General features: G+C 60.3%; 1 protein-coding gene across 1 annotated transcript; it reads left to right on the top strand.

Annotated features, from left to right (window-relative positions):
- Nucleotides 1–8,082: 8,082 nt before the first annotated feature.
- NUAK2 (NUAK family kinase 2) lies at nucleotides 8,083–18,886 on the top strand. The gene is made up of 7 exons (XM_075442870.1): nucleotides 8,083–8,300; nucleotides 13,320–13,440; nucleotides 14,833–14,984; nucleotides 15,895–15,960; nucleotides 16,964–17,083; nucleotides 17,418–17,550; nucleotides 17,626–18,886. The coding sequence occupies exons 1-7, from the start codon at nucleotides 8,106–8,108 to the stop codon at nucleotides 18,756–18,758; spliced, it is 1,920 nt and encodes a 639-aa protein (XP_075298985.1). The 5' UTR covers nucleotides 8,083–8,105; the 3' UTR covers nucleotides 18,759–18,886.
- Nucleotides 18,887–19,158: the final 272 nt, after the last annotated feature.

Below are 19,158 nucleotides of genomic sequence, written 5' to 3'. Positions count from 1 at the left end.
GACTCGATGTGTGCAGGGTTGTTCAGTTTTAAGCAGCGTGTTTGGGGCTGAGCGGTGCTGGACGGGCTCCCGTTCTCCTCCCAGCGCTCTGAACGGCAGATGGCATCCATGGGCTGAGCCCAGGCTGGACCAGCACCTCCCAGCAAACGTCCTGGGCGGCACTGGGCCATGCTGGTGGGATGGCAGGCTGGCTGCAGAAAGCCACTTTGGGTTTTGTGGGGGTCCTGGCTAATAGCAGAAGGATCCAGCAAATCACTGGGTGTGAAAAGGATGTTACGCATCTCCCCCCAGCACTTTGTTCCCAGGCATCACCTCTGGGTCCACACACCTTGTGGTAGCTATGACAGGGCTGAGTTCTGCTCTCATGTCCTCCATGCAGATGGGCTTTAATGCTGCTGCCCAGTGTCAGTCAAGGAAATGTCCGTGGGGTCGCATCCTGCTCGCACTGCTGCAGCTCCTGGAGCTCTGCAGTGAATCTCTACGACTTTGCTGGAGTTTCCTTCCCCCGACGCGCGTTGCCTACGCTTTTCAGCAGATGATGCTGAGCCCTTCTGTCTTTGAAACTGGTACTTGATGGATCCTGTCATGTCTGGAGGGACAAGTTGAAGCCTCAGCCGGGAGGCTGAGCCCAACGATCAAACGAGCCCCTGGAAGGGGGCCTTGGATGGGCACTGCCAGCGGCGGTGGGTGAGCTTCGGCGGCTGCGTGGGGCAGCTGGCCACTTCTCGGGGCGAGGGGTGGTGACAAACCCTTCGCTTCTCCAGAACGGTCTGGCTGCTCAGCCTGGGGCACGGCACGGAGATGCCCTGTGCTGCCAGGAGCAGCCCACGTGTGCCTGCAGCTGCACGGAGGGGAAAGTCGCGTCCGTCGGTGCGGACGGACGTACAACCCGGGGTGCGCAGACGCCCTGCGCTGCCAGCGCCTGTGGGAGTTGGCACATGTGTCCGTGGGACCAGGTTCGCATAGGACGGCACACGGGGCTGCGTGTCCATCCCCAGGGTAAGGGCTGCAGCTGTGCTGTGCGCCTGGGGGGACGTGAGCCAACAAAATCGCCGCCGTGGTGAGCAGGTCGGTGAGCCGGCAGCGTACGGGCTGGGCTTGTCCACATACCTGTCAGCCACCGTCACCTCCAGCAGGCACGGCTGTCTGAGCCACAGCTGTGACAAGCAGAGCTGCTTCAAGAGATCTCCGGGAGGCACTCACATCGATTCACACCTTGCCCCAGACACGCACCAGGTCCTGTTGCTCCATCGCGGGTTGCGGTGCTCCTCCCCGCTCTGCTCCCGAGGAGCTGCTGCCGCGGCTGGGGTCGTTCCTGCCCGCAGAGCAGAGAGGCTGCGGCCTCAGCTGGCTGCCACCGCCCCGGTACCCTGGGCAGGGTTTCCAAAAGCCACCCAAAAACAAACCGTGGTGTTTGTTCTTCAGGGGCAGGGAGTTCCATGAACCGTCCACCTCATCCCACACCGTGAGGATTACTGGTGTCTGCTGTCTGATATCGAAAACCGGTTTAGATACCAATTCCGTAGTGTATTTAAGGGGAGTGCTTAGACCTCGGCACAGGAGAAGACGTGTCCATGTCAAAGCACGGTTGCTGAACCTGGGCTTAGAATTGCTGTAACCGCTGAGGAGGGCGGTGCAAAGGGACAAAGCAGACAAATATGAGGTAACTGGGTTTCAATGCAAATTTCTTTGCAAAATATGTAGTAAATTTGACCTGCCTTGGACAATAGCTGTCAGCAATCTTGAGAATGGGTTGGCAGTTTTCTGTGGTATCTTTTTTGTGTGTGTGTGATGTATGTATTGAGTCTCAGAGAGGCTTGCATTGAGATAGGACCACATTTCTGTACACCGAGAATGCCACAATGCACCGTTCTTTCTTACCGGTCTCCAGTAGATCTCTCAGCCAGTTCCTCCTGTCTCTGTGGAGCTGTGAAGAGCTACGGGCTGGTCCTCCCGACCCAGCCAGCCCCCAGGCTCCCCCCGAGCCCCATGCCCACCAACCTCCTCTGCAGTCGCAGCCTGTTCTCGATGCGCCTTTATCTGACACCCAGCTGAGCTCTTGTAGCTTTCCAGCAACCTAATGGGGCTCAACAAATCCCGGAGCTGGCTGCGGCCGCGTCCTCGCCTGAACTCCCCACACTCGAAGTCGTGTTTACTGAAAGCCAGGCTGTTCAGTACCAGCGCCGGTGGCTGCTCCGACACCGCAGCGCCGATCGCTGCGCTGGCCCTGCTGCCAAAAAGCATCGCTCCTCATTGTCCCCGAGCAGACTTTGTCTGCATAAACAGGAAACTTCCTCAGAACAACCTCGAACGGATCTGGTTGTGGAGCAGAGATGTCTCCCGTACCTTGCTGTGGGCCCATAACCCGCACAGCTCTGCTCAGTGGGTCACAGAATCACAGAATGGTAGGGGCTGGAAGGGACCTCTGTGGGTCACCCAGTCCAACCCTCGTGCCGAAGCAGGGTCACCCAGAGCAGCTGCACAGCACCGCGTCCAGGCGGGTCTGGAATATCTCCAGAGAAGGAGACTCCACAGCCTCCCTGGGCAGCCTGGGCCAGGGCTCCGTCACCCTCAGAGGGAAGAAGTTCTTCCTCGGGCTCAGCTGGAACTTCCTCTGCTTCAGTTTGTGCCCGTTGCCCCTTGTCCTGGCCCTCAGGGGAAGATGCTCCTTGGGGTCAGTGCTGCCCTTTGGCCATCAGCCAGCCAACCCTTCCCAAAAGCAGACCCGGTGTCTTTTTGTGCGAACGCTGTTGTACAGCTTCAGTGACGAATTTTTCTTTGTCTGGATAGCTGGGAATAGAGCTCCTCCCCGCTGCCAGAGCTGTGGCGGCACTGGGAAACACTGGGACCCATCTGTCACTGCCGTCCCCGTACAGCCAAGTGCTGCCCTGGCCCCGTTAGGTCCCCGACCCCGCAGGGACACCAGCCGCCGAGTCGCAGCTGAGCCAGCCCCGGCCCCTCTCCCTGCCAGCAGACAAACCCACTCCCTCGGCATCCACCGGCACTGCAACGGATATCGAGTCACTCCCCTGAAATACAGACGCTTCCTGCCCTGAAAATAAAAGCTCTGGCTTTCTTTGGAGAGCTTGCTTATTTTTTTTAGAAATGCCTCGGTGTTTCTGCAGCCCCGCGTGCTGCCGCAGGCTGTAACCTTCCCCGCCACGACCTTCCAGCGCCCGGGAGCGCATCGCGGGGCGTCCTGGGTCGTTGGATTTCTACAATCTGTTTGATCTGTGGTGGGGGAACTCTGGATGAGATGGTAAAATAGAAGAATAATATACATAATAATGCATTTTATTTATTATCTATAGAATATTTTCTCTCCTCGGTGTGGGTGAGTTGTGACTGCGGGTGTGTGCACCCAGCTCCCGCTCACTGTGTGTAAGAGCGAGCCATCGGGGTGCAAACCCTGGGAAACTGCTCCAGACTCCCCAGTGTTTGTTAGTGGCTGAAGTACGAGGCTTGCGTTGGGTGGGGGTTGCCATTTCAGTTTTTATTCAACAAACATTTAGACTAAAGTGTAATTCAGACCAAATACGCATCTCTCTTACCTATCTGTAGTGATTTCTAATGTTAATAGCATCTGATAACGAAGATCAGGTTATCACCTAATAACATGATGATTAAACAGTCAGAGAAGATAAATTCACATTTTGGAGTGGTTGGTTCCTGGGTTCATCGCAGGTTGGACTAAAAAGCTCTCGTCATTCAAGGAGGTGTGGGCCACTGTCCCGGGGTGGGTGGCTCCGTACCAGCAGCTGGGAGACAGGGTCCTGGGACCTTCTGTGGCTGGTTCAGCTGCGGAGGGAGCGGGAAGCCCACACCAGGAGCCTCTCCTTCCCCGTGGGCTGCACCCTGGTGGGGCCGTGCCCGACCGCTGCGCACAAGCAGGATCGCACCCAGTTACAGTCTTACTTGGCTCTTTTTCTCTTCTTGGTGTGCTTCACCACTCATTTCTACACGTGGACCTGCTTGAAGAGCAATGCTTTTTTCTACTCTGTCCAGCTGAATGAGGCAATATCTCCACTTTCTCCAGCTGCGATCCATCCTGGGCCACAACACGTCCCTTATCTCCGTAGCTCCACGCAGCCGGGAGCTCCCTGCTGCTCTCCCCGCCGTGCCTCTGCCTACGCTGGCAGCGACAAGGAGCGATGGCAGGGTCTGGGCTGGTGAGCGCAAACATTATCAGGCTCGTGGGGTGTTACAAAGTGATCCTGACGAGCCCGGGCACAAAATCTGCCCACTGAGTAGTTATCAAGCTGGAAAACACGAGCTGGGCTTTACCCAGAGCAGACTGGGAAGGTGGATGGATGGATGGATGGATGGATGGATGGATGGATGGATGGATGGATGGATGGATGGTGGCTGCAGACTGGTGTAATCCACAGCTGCAGTGGAAGTGGGGTGTAGAGGTGGCCTCTGCTGTAATCATTATGTGCGATAGGCCATAAATTACTTCTCAAAAGGCTCCCGTTGGTGCTAATGTGTTTCCCTTCTTCTGGGAATGGATGGGGCACCCAATCGGGAGGATCAGAGCAAAACCAGTTTCCTTAGTGTTTTCAGAGCGGGAATGGGTTTCACACCTGCCTGAGCACTACCCAGCAGCAGGTGAGGAATGCTGCCAGCTCGGGAGACCGCCAGCCAGAGGTGACCGTTAAAGTTTTTGTCGTCTTTGGCATTTTAATGGCTAGCAGAGCTGTTCCTGTCCCTCTCGGAGGGCTCGCTGCTGTGAGCGTGACGTCTGGGGAACGTTTATTCCTTTGCCAGTCCACAAGCAGGGGTGAACAGAGACTGTTGCCACCGACTCCGACGGCAGAGCCGCAGGTTGTGACCACGACGTGGATGTTTTTAGCGCTGACGTAACGCTGGAGCGTTTATTTTCAAATGAGAAATAAATAAATAGAAAGCTAGGAGCCTGCAAGTAAACAGAGCTTCCGTTATGACAAAGCACCAAGCTGATTAGAGGAGCTTGGAGCAGGTTTACCTGACATGGAGCCAAATTCCTTGATGACTTTCATGTTGGTTTTAGCGGACATGCACTGGGGCCTGCGGTACAAAGGGCTGCTGCTGGAGAAACCCCGTTTAGGATTTCTAAGGCTGCAACTGGGGGAGGCAGGGGGAATTTTAGTGGGTTTCCCCGCTGCCAAGAAAGCAGTAGCAACGCTGTCACAATAGAGGATCCTTATCAGTGGATTCCAGTGGACTTAGATCTGTGTCCCCTGACATTTCCATTAAAATAGGCTTCCTGAGCCGGTCTGGAACAAAAGCATACCTCAGCCTACGTCTCAGCGACAACACGAAAACTGCAGAAAATAATTTATCCGGTAGAAACAGAGCGAGAAGCTGCCCAAGGCTCCTCTTCCTTTCATCACGGGGAAAGCCTCTGGAAAGCATCCTTACAAATCAACGGGAATATTAAAGTTCAGTGCGTGCTCAAGCGCTTTCTTGGACCAGTGGGCTAACCCGCGAGCCGTCCCGCGACAGCATTGCTCTGCGGGCTGCCCGGGAGACGCAGCCGCTTTCATCCGAGCCAAGGGAAATCGCTTTGTTGTTTGCAATAAGGAAGGTTTGTACCTTCCCCCTTCAGCTCTTCTGCAATCTCTGGGCCGTGCCTGAACAGGATCCGATCTGTTTACTTTGACATTGAAATTACAGCAGTTTAGTTAATCTCATCTACGCCTTGTTTATCTTCCCTGTGGGCCCTGCTGGCCACTGGCAGATTGAAACCCAGCTCCTGTTACTGCCAGTAAATAATTCATTACTGCAACTCTGCCTCAGCGCAGCATCTTCTTCGGACAATCCCCCCCCCATACTGGTGGGAGCTGACTCATTTTAAGAGAGGGAGAGAGATTTGCCCGTGGGTTACGGTGTGGTGTGTTCAGCCTGGGGGCAGGTTTGAGGGTGGAAAGGACACAGGACCAGACTGAAGCTGCAAGAAGTTACACAGAATCACAGGATCACAGAATGTTTGGGGTTGGCAGGGTCCTCTGTGGGTCACCCAGTCCAACCCCCTGCCCAAGCAGGGTCACCCAGAGCAGGCTGCACAGCACCGCGGCCAGGCGGGGCTGGAATATCTCCAGAGAAGGAGACTCCACAGCCTCCCTGGGCAGCCTGTGCCAGGGCTCCGTCACCCTCAGAGGGAAGAAGTTCTTCCTCATCTTCAGCTGGAGCTTCCTCTGCTTCAGTTTGTGCCCATTGCCCCTTGTCCTGTCGCTGGGCACCACTGAAGAGAGTCTGGCCCCGTCCTCCTGACACCCACCCTGCAGATATTTAGAGGCATTTCGAAGGTCCCCTCTCAGCCTTCTCTTCTCCAGGCTGAACAAGCCCAGCTCCCTCAGCCTCTCCTCGCAGGAGAGATGCTCCAGTCCCCTCCTCATCCTCGTAGCCCTCCGCTGGACTCTCTCCAGTAGCTCCTCATCTTTCTTGAACTGGGGAGCCCAGAACTGGACACAGCACTGCAGATGGGGACTCACTAGGGGAGGAGTTGTTCATCTCATGACGTCTTGTGAGGAACAGAGATGCCGCATGGCCACTGACAGCAAAAATAAGGGACAGCAGCAGTGCAAGGTACCTGTGTCCTGACTGCGTCGAGATGGTGCAGTCCTCTGTGCACCAAGGCGGATCACAGCCACGGACGCGCAGAAGTTCAGTGCATGGCTGTCTCCGAGACCTGGACCCCGGTGCCTGTTAGAGCTACCCAGCGCGGCGAGGGTCCTCAGCCGGCTGCCGTCCCATCTCAGCCCTCCGACACCCAGATTGCAAGACCGTCCTGCGACACCTCCGCCACACGGAGCCTGCAGCGTGGGGCCGGTGCTGGATTAGCTCATCCCTCGCGGCCGCTCCCGAGCCCCTGCTCTGTCTCACCCTGCCCTGAGCTGCTGGAAGCGGTGGGAAAATCCAGGTCTGAGTGCGGGGATGAGTAATGCCCGAGCTATCTCTCTCTTCAATCAATACGGTGTGTCCTCACACATGCCAGAGCTGGGCAAGAGCTTTTGTTTTGGCTGCTCTGGGAAATAATTGCATTCTTTTAATATCTCAAAACAAAGATTTACCACAGGGCCAAAAAGACCACACGGGAAGGTGCTGCGGATTTAACCAGAAATGTCCGTAAAAAGCCTTTGCGTGGGAGCTCCCGAGCAGCCTGCGGACGTTCTCCCCCCCCCCGGCTCGCTGCCCCAGGAGGGCAAAGCATCGTCCCGTGGCGAGCGTGGACAAGGCTGCGCTCGCCCAGACCTCCCCTCCTGCTGATTTTGCCCTCAATATGTGTTGTTTTTCTGAGAGTCTTGGGCGCGTTGTGGCTCCTTGCAGCAAACCAGGTCGGTGCGGGTGCCTCGGCCGGCTGCACGCCCGCCTTGCTCTGTCCCCGCATCTCTGCCGGCGTGGGGCACCCGGGCGCTTCCCTCCGCATACCCCGGCCACGGTGCTGCGCCTTTGGGTGCCAGCCTCTCCCTGCACCCCCTTCCACAGAGCCCTTAACCCCTCCCCGGACTGCGGGACACCCCCTTACACCCCCTGCTTCCCCCTGTGCCCCCCCCACCTTCATACCCTGCCTCTCTCCCCTGTCCCTGCATCCCCTTTGCCTCCCCTCTCCCCCCGCACCCTCCCTTTGCACCCACCTTAAGTGTACCATCCCCCCCCCCCCCCGCACCCTGGCTCCAGTGCTGCGCCTTTGGGTGCCAGCCTCCCCCCGCACCCCCTTCCACAGAGCCCTTACCCCCCCCCGGTCTGTGGGACACCCCCTGCTTACCCCTGTGCCACCCCCCTCATTTCATACCCTGCCCCTCTCCCCCGCCCCAGGCTCCCCTCCGCCTCCCCTCTCCCCCCGCACCCTCCCTTTGCACCCACCATTACGTGTGCCACCCCCCCCCCCCCCGCACCCCGGTCCGCGCCCTCCCCCCCGCCCGTGGGTCCCTCCCCGCAGCCCGTGGGTGCCTCCCCCCCGCCGCGGGCTCTCCCCGCAGCCCGGGGTCCCCCCCCCGCTCCCCGCACCGGCTCCGGGCGGGGCGGCCGCCGGCCAATGGGCGCGGGGCGGGGGGGGCGCGGCCGCCGGGGCCGCCGCATTTATCGGCCGGGCCGGGCCGGGCCGGGCCGTGCCGGGAGCGGGGATGGAGCGGGCGGCGGGGCCGGGGGCAGCGCTGCCCGAGGGGCTCAGTAAATCTCCGCGGCCGGTGATGAGGAAGCAGGCGGTGAAGCGGCACCACCACAAGCACAACCTCAAGCACCGCTACGAGTTCCTGGAGACGCTGGGGAAGGGCACCTACGGGAAGGTGAAGAAAGCCCGGGAGCGCTCCGGAAAGCTGGTAAGGACCCCCCCGTATCCCCTCACACCCCCCGGCCCCGGTACATCATCACCGTGAGCCGGTACGGGGCCCCTGAGCATCACTCTGACCTCAGCAGCCCGGTCCCGGTGCATCCCCCTCCAGGACCCCAGTGCATCCCCCTGCTCCCAGCAGCTCGATCCCTGGTGCATCCCCCCCTCCCCCGGGGCCCCAGTGCATCCCCCTGCTCCCAGCAGCCTGATCCCTGGTGCATCCCCCCCCCGGGCCCCGGTGCATCCCCCTGCTCCCAGCAGCTCAGTCCCTGGTACATCCACCCCTGGGCCCCGGTGCATCCCCCTGCTCCCAGCAGCTCGATCCCTGGTGCATCCCCCCCCCGGGCCCCGGTGCATCCCCCTCCTCCCAGCAACTCGGGCCCCGGTGCATCCCCCCCCCCGGGCCCCAGTGCCTCCCCCTGCTCCCAGCAGCCCATCCCCGGTGCATCACCCCCCCCCGGCCCCTGAGCATCCCCCCTGCCCCGGCTCTCCCCAGCCGGTCACCGGGAAGGCGCTGCCTCGCAGGTGGGGGCAGCCCAGAGGGGCCTCGCACCCCCCAAGTTTGGGGGGGGTGAGGGGGGTTTGCAGCTCCCCTTGCCCACTTGACCGTGTCGGGCTTCCTGGTGAGAGGAGCCCGCAGCGAAGAGCAAACACTGCACTCGAGTCTCAAGGGTTTTCCCCTTCCTCTTGCCCCGGTCCTGGGCTGGTTTTGCCCGCTGGCAGGGGTGTGCGGCACGCAGGCAAAGCAGAGCCCCTCGGAGCCCCACGTATCCGATTAAAATCGCGACTCAATCAGCACCTCGGCCCCTCTGAAGCAAGCGGCTCTGCGCAATGCGTGGCTCGACCCAGAGCGCAGCGATCCAGCGCGCTGGGAGAGGTGGGGGACCCTCCCCCCCGGGCAAGCGGGGTGCTGCTGTCCTTTAGGAACCGGCGAGGGTTCTGAGGGCAAAGCTGGGCGTGATTTCCCTGCCCCTGCTCTGTCCCGAGAGCCCCATGGTGTGGGATGGGACCCAAGAAAGGCGCTTGCCCACCAACCCACCCTGAGACCGTGGGTGGGCGATGAGGGTCCAGCTGCGAGCAGCAGGGCTGGCCCAGCAAGGCTCCGAGGGCTGGGCGGAGGGGCAGGGGGTGAGGCTGGGTCACTAACGTGCTAGAGAGGCATGGCGAGAGGAGGGCAACTGCAAAGCTGAGAGGTTTTCTTGTGTAACACGACAGCTCTTAATGAAGTCAGATCTGCCGTTTCCATTAGCCTGTCTGAGTCTGAAGAAGCTGCTGTTTTCCTGCGCCTTAAAATGCAGCTTCCACCCACAGATGGAGAAGGATCCCTGCTTTGGGATGGGCCAGAAGGCTTCGTTTTCCCTGTCTGCACCTAACAAAGCTTGTGCAGGGAATCTCTGGACTGCCGGAAAACTGACCGAGCTGTGGGAGCCCTTAGGACAGGGGCTCCTTTGTCCAGCAGCGTTGGCCTGCTGTGATGCAAATCAGATACACAGGCCAGTGACTCCTCTGTAAGTGTTGGAGATAGTCAGAGGCTTGACTAACTAGTAGCTGGGCGAGCTGGCTGTGTGGGAACAGGAGGCTTAACCACAAATCTCTCTTCTTCCCACAAATTCTTTCTTGTAGCGCTCAGCATTTCCGGACCTGTTTAATCTTCAGGCTTATCCCGAGCTGGGTTGTTGTTTGCTCCTTCTCTAAGTGGCTTTCACTTCCTAAACACCGAGGTGTGAGAGCAGGTAGCGCTGTGGGCTGCGGGAGCTGACGTTACCGGCTGAGGCTGTAAGGCTGGAGCTGCTCCATGCGTGGTTTTTTGCCTCTGGCTAGTCAGAAGCCGCCTCTGTCAGATGCGCTGGGTATGGAACCATCTCGTTTGGCTGCCTAGCTTGCTTCATCCCTCTGGATTTTAACCAACCTACCTGAACTTGGCTCAGAGCAGCCTGTGTCTAATCAGTTGGTAGACTGCAGGGAAGACCAGGCTGCTGCAGCTGAAGGATTTCTGGGGGGTTCCGTGAACATTGTCTGAAAAAAAGACTGGTTTTCTGGTTAGAAATCCTTTAGGTGAAATGATGCTCATGCCTTTTGGTGGGTACTTCTGCTGAGTGCTCTTCCCACTCCTTGGAAAACTATTGTGTCCCTAAAATATCAAGCAGGTGGGGAGAGAGCTGCTGGTTCTTTTTCCTTTCTTTTTTTTTTTTTTTTCTTTTCCCTGCATCTTTTGGTTTGAAGATTCCGTAACGTGTGCTGTGAACTGGCTCCTGCACCTGTTTGCTGGGCAGCAGCTGGCATTTTTATCTCCCAGCCTGGTTCCCAGACCCTGGCCTGCAGCCAAGACAAGTAGGAAGGGGGTCCTCCTGCGGGACCCGCTTGCAGTGTCAGGAACATATCTGTGGGCTTGCGTGGTGTGGAGGAGAAGGCAGCACCTGGAATACTCCAAAACAGCAAAGCCCCTTTTGATCTCCAGTAAAGGGCGAACCCTGGTCTTTCCCGTAGTGGGTAGTAATCCATATTTCATGGAGCATGAAATGCTGCACTTGCAATCTGGAACAACTTCTAAAGTGCTGCCTGGGGTTGTAGCTTAATGCATCTTTCAGCAGCTGCTGAAAATACCTGTTCTGCCCCCAAAACACTTTTATTTAAAAGCCTTTTTGACTTGGAAAGCACTCTCGAGTTCTCTAGGCTCTTGCAGTGGGAATTCTTGGGGCTGCTTCCTGCAGGAGACTCTTCTCACAGCACTGATGGTGGAGGCAGTGGCAGTGCCTGTCCCTGAAGCTGCTGGTCCCCATCTCCAGGGCGGCTGGGTACAGCCTTTGCTCTCTCAAGGGGAGATCCTCTGCCGTCACCCCTCTTGGGCAGGGGATGCTTTGGAACAAAGCTGCCTTTTGGCACCCCTGGGGAAGGATGGGGTGGCCAAGGGATTAGCATCCCCGGCAGGCCTGATGGGCAGGCAGATCATCCCACCCCGAGTGGCTGGTTCCATCTCCATGGTGGGAGACATGGACCCTAACAGTGCTGTACCCTGCAGGACCGTTATGCAGGCCTGGCTGCGGGCAGCGCTCTGGGGAGAGCCCTGGGGCTCTGACAGCACCCCGAACCTGCTGCTGCTGCAGCCCCGACTCCCCTCTGCCTCCGAGGCCACTGGCTGCCGGGCTCGCAGCCGAGGGCGTTCTCCAGCACTGCTGAATACTCCAGTGGCATCTCCTCAGGCTTCCCACGCTGGCAGCCGGGAGCCGCTTTGTCTTTTTGTGGACAGTGGATCTTGCCCTGAGCTCTGGCTCAGCAGTGAATGTGCATGAGCAGCTTGGTCAGCAAGCAAATGTGCTGCATGCACCCCAAAATGCTGCGGCTGTTGGGCTGCTTTAGGGGGGAGAGGAATAGAGTGAGTCAGCTGGAATTTGGGAGGGCAGGAGCAGGCTGACTTGCTTGCATAAAGGCTTTGCTTGCGTTCTAGCCAGGGTCAGATAATTGGGGACTGGAGCAAAAAATTGTTAAACTTTAACCTAGCACAAAGGTCAGGGGGAAAAAAAAATACCTGACTTTCGAGAAGCTACTGAGTGCCTTTGATATTGCTTTGCACAGAAACTTGGGCCTTGGTTACTGAACTTCCCTTGGCCAGAGTCCATTCTTCTTGGTTCCTTCAACCCTCGGCGCTGGGGCAGCCACGGTGCTGCTCCAGTGCACGGGACGCAGCCCCTGCCCTGGCCAGTGCTGGGCTGAAGTGGGCCAGTGCGGCAGAGAAATGCTCTGGGGCCAAAGGGCCTCCACCGACCATCTCCCGTGCGCCCATCCCAGCCCCTAACATGGGCACGTCCTCCTCCCGTGAAGGCACTGGCGGGGCAGCTGCTCGCTCGCTGCTTTGGCGGCTGGTGACTTGCTGTGGGTGCAGCGGGTGCTGCTCGGCAAGGGCTGCGCCCTGGCCCTGAGCCTTTTGCTGCTTGGTGGGCTAGGTCCCCAGGAGCGAGGGTTCTGACTCCCCTGAATCGGAGGGAGCCGAGGCCGAGCGTCTGTCCCGCACAGCCCAAGGCAGAGGAGGGTCCCCGTGCAGCTCGGCCGTGAGCATCGCTCCCGTGCCGGCGGCTGGGGGCCGGTGGGTGTCCGTGGCCCCTCTCCTCGTTGCTGGGAGACCGGTGCGGGGGTCCCTTTACGGGATTAATGCTGTTCCACATTCTTGTCTGATACAAAAAAAAGAGGTTCTGCTGGATTCAGTTGTAAATTCAGCCCTGGGAGCACATTGTCTCTCCCTAGCCCCTTTGAAAGAGGATTAGAAGGCATCTATTCTCCAGGCTTACTCCTCTTTCTCCTCCCCTTTCAATTTCCTTGTAGAGGATAACTTGAAAACCCAAGAGAAAGCCTGGAAAACGGCTCCATGGTCAGTGCCGGCTCTCCCGGCCGGCTGGAGCACAGTCCTGTGCCTAGGAGGGGTCTGCTCCTTAACACCAAACCTCCTCTTACCTTTACATAATCAGCTCCTTGAAATGAGTATTTGTGAGGAAAACAAACCCTGTTTTCCTTTCATTCTCATGACCCCAAGAAGATGTTGTTGTTGTTATCCTCCAAAGTCATGTGTGCGGGTCGCACCCCTTTGGCTGGCCGTGGTCCAGCAGCGGCCGCAGCCTGGGACACCGTTCCCGCGAGCCACGGCACCCAAGCCAGGAGCAGGGCTGTGCTGGCAGCGGGTGCAGGCTCGGGGAGCTGCTCTGCTGGGAGCTGGCAGCAGGCTGCCCTTGGGGGGAGGCGGGGGGAGCCCCTCCCTGCTGCACAGCAACGGGGCTTGGAAAGGGTGAAAACCGAAGGGATGAAGCTCACTTTTGTTGGAGCTGCTTCAGAGGAGCCGTGCAGCGTGGCTCCTGGATACAGCACGTCGGGGTGGAGAAGCGGGGCTGTTGATCTCCTGCTTGTGAGCCCCTTCCCGAAAGAGGGGGGTGGGTTTCTTGCCCTGCAGAAGGCTTTGGGAAGCCGTGATGCTCCTGGCCCCGGCAGCCGGGTGACCCTGTGTGCGTGTGCTCATCCGCAGGTGGCTATCAAGTCGATCCGGAAAGACAAAATCAAGGATGAGCAGGACCTTGTCCATATCCGGAGAGAGATCGAGATCATGTCCTCCCTCAACCACCCCCACATCATCGCTGTCCACGAAGGTGAGCCCCCATCTCCCCTCCCCTTCCCCGCAGGGCTGGGTGCCGGGGCAGGCTCTGCGGCAGCGTGGTCAGCACTCGCCGCTCTCTTCCCTCTGCTCGTTCGGAGCAGGAGCTGTTTGCCGTTGCCAGTGCCATGCTGGTGACCCAGCACCAGCAGGGAGAGCAGATGCTGCCGGGCTGTGGTTTCCTCGCCTGCACGCAGAGCAGCGGCGAGGGGAAATACCTGCTCCAGAAATAGCCGCTTCCCATCCCATCCCCTCCCGCCCGGAGAGGGAAGCTGGCTCCAAGAGTTGACGCAGCCTTCGGAGGCTGGAAGCCTCGGAGCTGCTGCTGGCGAGAGGCTGTGCCATGGTGGGGGGCTGGTGGCCAGGGTCCCCCGGGAAGCCCAGAGCCCTGTGTGGCTCCAGTGGTGCTGGGTGCTCGCCCCAGCTGTGGGAAATGCACGTTCAGGGAGCAGGCAAGTGCCGGAGCGGTGGGAATGAAGCTCTGTGGCTCGGCTCTCAGCCCGAGGCAGGACCTAACCTCCGTGCCAGAGTCCTTCCCTCCCCTGGGGCACAGGAAAACCAGACCATGGTGTGCTGGGATTGCTCCTGGTGCTGCTGGGCTCGGCGTTACGGCCGGGGCGTTGGCGTTGCCCCAACGGCAGGCAAAGGGGGAATCTCTCAAGCTGTAGCTGTGATCAGGCTTGGAGAGAGTCTCCAGCCGGATCGGTCTTTGCTTGAACGCGGAGTCCCTTGGCTGCAAACGCAGCGTGGCCGGGGCTCTGCCTCGGGGCTGGCTCTGCCGGGGTTTGCTGTGCCGGCATGGCCGGTGCCTGGCGTTGTCGCCGCCTCGCTGGCGTACGTGAGGTATCCAGAGCCCTTTTGTCCTGCAAACAAAAGCAAGCGGATCGGCCGTTCCTCCGCGGTGTGTGCTAGGACTGAGTCACGCTGGCTGCGGGAATTCAGAAAATATTGAGGTAGCTTTCTGCAAACAGGAAGAAAATGCTCGATCTCTTGGCTCGAGCCTGAGCCTTGCTGGGAGCACTGGGAACACGCAGAAAGGCCACCCGGCCGTGCCAGCCGGTAGCTCCATCGCCTTCCCCCTTGGCAGGGCTCTGTCTAATGAAGAGCCACGTGTCTCGGTCAGCGTCTGGCAGAGCAGAGCCCCGTCTCCTGGGCTCTGTGGCTCGGCTGGCTGCTTGGCCAGCTCTGGCCGTCCCCTGTCCCACCACTGAGCAGGTACCTGCAGAAACCCCGGCACCTTCTGTGCTGCAAAACAGACCGGAGGCACAGGCGATGAGGCGGGCAGTGTGCTAGGGCTGGCCACCTGCTCATTAACGCTCTGCTAACGAGAAGCCCTTTAGCTCTGAGCATCCCTCCTAACACCCTGCGCCTTCCCGTCTCTGTGCAGTGTTCGAGAACAGCAGCAAGATCGTCATCGTGATGGAGTACGCCAGCAAGGGGGACCTGTACGACTACATCAGCGAGCGGCAGCGGCTGTCGGAGCAGGAGGCGCGTCACTTCTTCCGGCAGGTCGTCTCCGCCGTCTACTACTGCCACAAGGTGGGTCGGCACCGGGCTTCCCGGGGACTGAGCGGGGGGATTGGCAGGGCTGGATCCGGGCAGAGGTGCTGGGTAGGGATCCAGTGCCTGATGGGGAAGCTCAGCCTGGGCTGGGAGGTGAGGAGAGCTTGTGGCCGTTGGCCTTTCCCAGGAGAGGGGTTATTCCTGCCCCTTATCTGAGGGGTGCGGCAGCTCTTGGGCTCAAGCAGAGGCAAAGCCTGAGTGGCTTTTGGGAAGTCCTCCCTTGGGTTTCTGCTGCTGCCGTGTGGGGCTGACTGACTGTGCCGGGCAGTTATCGACTGCCGTCCCACCTGCCTGGAGGAGATGCCCAGGGCTTTCTGCCAGCACCAACAGCTGAGCCCTGGGTCACCGTCTTGTCCCCTGGAAGGGGCGTAGAGCTGTAGGGGCCTGGCTGGGGCTGTGGGATGAGCTGTGCCTGCCCTGGAGGGACCCTCGAGGCTGTGGGTCTCCCCGGAGGGTGCTCTACAACCATGCCTGGTCACGCCTCGGTCCCCTGTGCCTTTGGCAGGAAGGGGGGGATTCGGGGCATCTCCCGAACCCAAAGCAAATCGTGGTCTTGCCCAGCTGGGCAGCAGCAGGTCCCAGTAAAGGGTGGAGCTGTGCCCACCGTGTGCTGTCGGGAGCTGGCACCAGCCTCTCGTGGGTGCGGGAGCCCAGCCTGGCACTGGGTGCCACCCTGCTCGTGCTCCTGAGCAGCACGGGGAGCTGGCAGCACCCATGGCAGGACGTGGCTTACAGCCCATCCTATCCGTGCACCCAGGGTTATTACTGCTCCTCGTGATTGCCATCGCCGTGTCCTGTTTGCGTGCCGGTGAGTGGCAGTGACCTCCCCGTGCTGCCTTCCTTTCGCTTCCTCAAACTAAACCCGGCTCTCCCTTCCCCCACGCAGAACGGGATCGTTCACAGGGACCTGAAGCTGGAGAACATCCTTCTCGATGCGAATGGGAACATCAAGGTGAGAGGCTGGCAGAGCCTGGCCGCGCTTTGGGTGTCACCCAGCAAAAGGGGGGTTCCAAGGGGTGCTGCCCAGCATGGGTGGACTGGCGGTGGCCACAGCACCCCGGTCCCCCCACGGCACATGGTTCTCTGCAGCTCTGGGAAGTGTCTGTCGGCTCTGGGACCGGTGGCATCGCCGTTTGCCCAGGGGATGGGGAGCCGGGGGGCGGCTGTACCTGCCCCTGCGATCTGTGCCGGGAGAGGCTGCGGAGGCAGAGCTCCCTGCTGCCTGTTAGAGCCGTGACGCTGCTGAGGAGGGCAAAGTCTGCACGCTGAGGTTAAAGCGTGACCGAACGGATAAGAAAGGGCTCCTCCAGCGAAAGTCCCGGTCCCTGTACGTGCTGGCCAGGCTGGCGGAGGGAGGTGTGGGGCAGCTCCCAGCTCTGCTGGCCCTGGGCGATGCTTTTTGCCTTGGCCCGGGGTGCTGAGCCACCCAGGGAGGAAGGGCACGGCCGCAGCCGGGTGATAAACAGGCTGCAGGGCTTTATCTCTGTAAGGGGTAATTTAGCAACTGGGAGCTCGCGAGCAGGGACTGTGCCTTCTGCTCCCCGAGAAGTGACGGGCTGACGAGGATAATGACTGCCTGTGTGCTACGTGGAGCAGACAGGGGCTGAAGCAGCCTCGTGCGGCTGCGAAGGAGCTGGAGGAGAGCCCGGCAGCTCTCCAGCTAACCACGCGTTGGCAGCTGCCTCTGCTCCCGGCGTGCCGGCGATGGGGCTGGAGGGGCAGAGCCGTGGGGCTGGGACGAGCTTTCTGGGAGGGGGAGAGGGGCTGGAGCAGCCTCGGGGGGTGGAAAGCTGGGACGCTGCTGCTCCCCGAGGAGACTGAGGGCACCCGGGAGTAGGGTGCCAAGGGCAGCCCTGGTTTTGGCCAAGCCCGCAGCTCGGGAGCTTTGGTTGGCAATGCTGCTCCACCTAAAAGGGAACTTTGCTGCTTGATAACGGCTGTAATTGTCTCTCTAGATTGCAGACTTTGGCCTGTCCAATGTTTACCAGCAGGACAAGCTCCTGCAGACTTACTGCGGTAGCCCTCTCTACGCATCCCCCGAGATCATCAACGGGAGGCCGTACAAGGGCCCGGAGGTAGGCTGTGCCTCGCACCGTGCTGGCGGCTCTTGCTGCCTCTGCTTGGGCGTGGGAAGGCGCTGGGTGTTTTCCCAGTTGAGCGTCGTGGGTGGAGTCCTGCCAGCATGGCCTGGGGTAACGGGTCCCTGAAGACCAAGCACTGTGTGGTCGGTGTGTGGCAGCTGCAGCGGGGTGGACGTGGTGGGATGGAGGTGGATGGTCCTACCCCGCGCTCTGTCCTCCCCAGGAGCTGCTGCCGAGGGTCTGGCGGGGGGGTCCTGCCCAGCCGGGGTGGTGGCCGGGGCAGCACGGTCCCCTTGCCCCCCTCCAGGCCAATCTCTCCCTCTGGCAGGTGGACAGCTGGTCCCTGGGCGTTCTTCTTTACATCCTGGTCCACGGCACGATGCCGTTCGATGGCCACGACTACAAGACTCTGGTCAAGCAGATCACAAGCGGGGACTACCGGGAGCCCACGAAGCTGTCAGGTAGGCAGACCCCCGCCACCCTGTGCATCCCCCCTCCCTGTATTCCCTTCGGTGCCTGACCTTCCTCTTCCTCAGATGCCTGTGGGCTAATCCGGTGGATGCTGATGGTGAACCCAGAGCGCCGTGCCACCATCGAGGACATTGCCACGCACTGGTGGGTGAACTGGGGCTACAAAGTGCCCCTTGGGGAGCAAGAGCTGCTGCGGGAGAGCGAGTCGCCCCTGGCCACAGTGACAGAGTGGCTTCGCCGCTCCTCCCGGCCCCTCCTGGAGAATGGCTCCAAGGTGCGATGCTTCTTGAAGCAGCACATCCCTGGTGTGGCCCTGGAGCGGCAGCGCTCCCTCAAGAAGTCCAAGAAGGAGAACGACGTCTCCCACGTGCTGCAGGAGGTGGCCCTGGCCCCAGAGAACCCCTCCAAGTCCATCCTCAAGCGGCCCAAGGGCATCCTGAAGAAGAGAAACTCCTGTGAGCAGAAGGTGCTTGGTCCCGGTCCCCCGCCAGCAGCACCCATGGGAGAGGCGAGGGGTGAGGATGGCGAGGTGACCGCTGCGGGTCTCACCCGGATCCTGTCCTCCAGAATACTGGCTTGCAGCAGGGATGATGGAGCGGTGCCCATGGCTGTGCCCAAGAAGGGAATACTGAAAAAGCCCTCGACGAGGGAGTCGGGGTATTACTCGTCCCTGGAGTGCTGCGAATCCGGGGATGTCCTGGATGCAGGTAGCTTGGACCTTGATGGGAGCGTGTTTGCTGACACCCCCTCCCCGGAGCAGGGACCCCAGGGCCTCCCTGCCCGCCGCAAAGGCATCCTCAAGCACAAGGGCAAGTACTCATCCAGCAGTGCCGAGGCGGACGGCCCCCCCGGGCAGGGCTTCGGGGCCTTCAGCGAGGTGCCCCTGCCCCAGGCACCCCGCGCCCGCCCGTCCAGCGCCGTGAGCGAGGACAGCATCCTCTCCACGGAGTCCTTCGACCAGCTCGACCTGCCCACCCGAGTGCCCCACGGCGGTGGGGGCATGCGGGGCTGCGTCTCTGCCGACAGCCTCCTCCGGCTGGAAGAGGAGGAGGAGGTGGAGGAAGGGCGCAGGCTGCGCCGCTGGACTGTGACCCATTGCCGGAGCCCATTGGGAGAGAGCAGCTTGTCCCTGGCAGGCTGTGACAATGTCACCGAGGTGTACCGGCGTGCTGTGGCCATCGGCGTGAAGCTGAGCTGAGGGCTCCCTGGGCTGGGGTGTGCTGGGGAGGGGGCCAAGCCCCCCCTGCCCTGGGGATGCTGGTCCTGCTCAGCCACGTCCCACGTATTTATTTTGCAGCCTCGTGCCCCTCGGTGGGTGCAGGTGGGGGGGAGCTGCGGTGGCTGGGGGGCAGTGGCGAGGGGGGTGCCCCAGGGCTGGGACATTGAATGGACCAAAGCCCCGAGTCCTCTGGCCACTGCCCCGTGGAGGGGCTGGGGGGTCCCGGAGGCTCCTCGCTGCTGGCCTCCCCTCACAAACAGGCTCATCTCATTTCCAAGGGGAAACCAAGGGGTTGGAGGGATGATTTTTTTTTTTTTTTCTTTGCACTGTTTTTTGGCTGCACAATAAGGAATGGGGCAGGTGATATACCTCAAACAAG

The sequence above is a fragment of the Opisthocomus hoazin genome, chromosome 25, assembly GCF_030867145.1.
Source record: "Opisthocomus hoazin isolate bOpiHoa1 chromosome 25, bOpiHoa1.hap1, whole genome shotgun sequence".
Taxonomy (NCBI): Eukaryota; Metazoa; Chordata; class Aves; order Opisthocomiformes; family Opisthocomidae; genus Opisthocomus; species Opisthocomus hoazin.
This window is presented reverse-complemented; position numbering and strand designations above follow the sequence as displayed.

Coding starts and splice junctions, on each gene's coding strand:
- NUAK2 (XM_075442870.1), top strand. CDS start 8,106: ATGGAGCGGGCGGCGGGGCCGGGGGCAGCGCTGCCCGAGGGGCTCAGT. Junction 13,441..14,832: donor CATCATCGCTGTCCACGAAG/GTGAGCCCCCAT, acceptor GTCTCTGTGCAG/TGTTCGAGAACAGCAGCAAG. Junction 17,551..17,625: donor GGAGCCCACGAAGCTGTCAG/GTAGGCAGACCC, acceptor CCTCTTCCTCAG/ATGCCTGTGGGCTAATCCGG.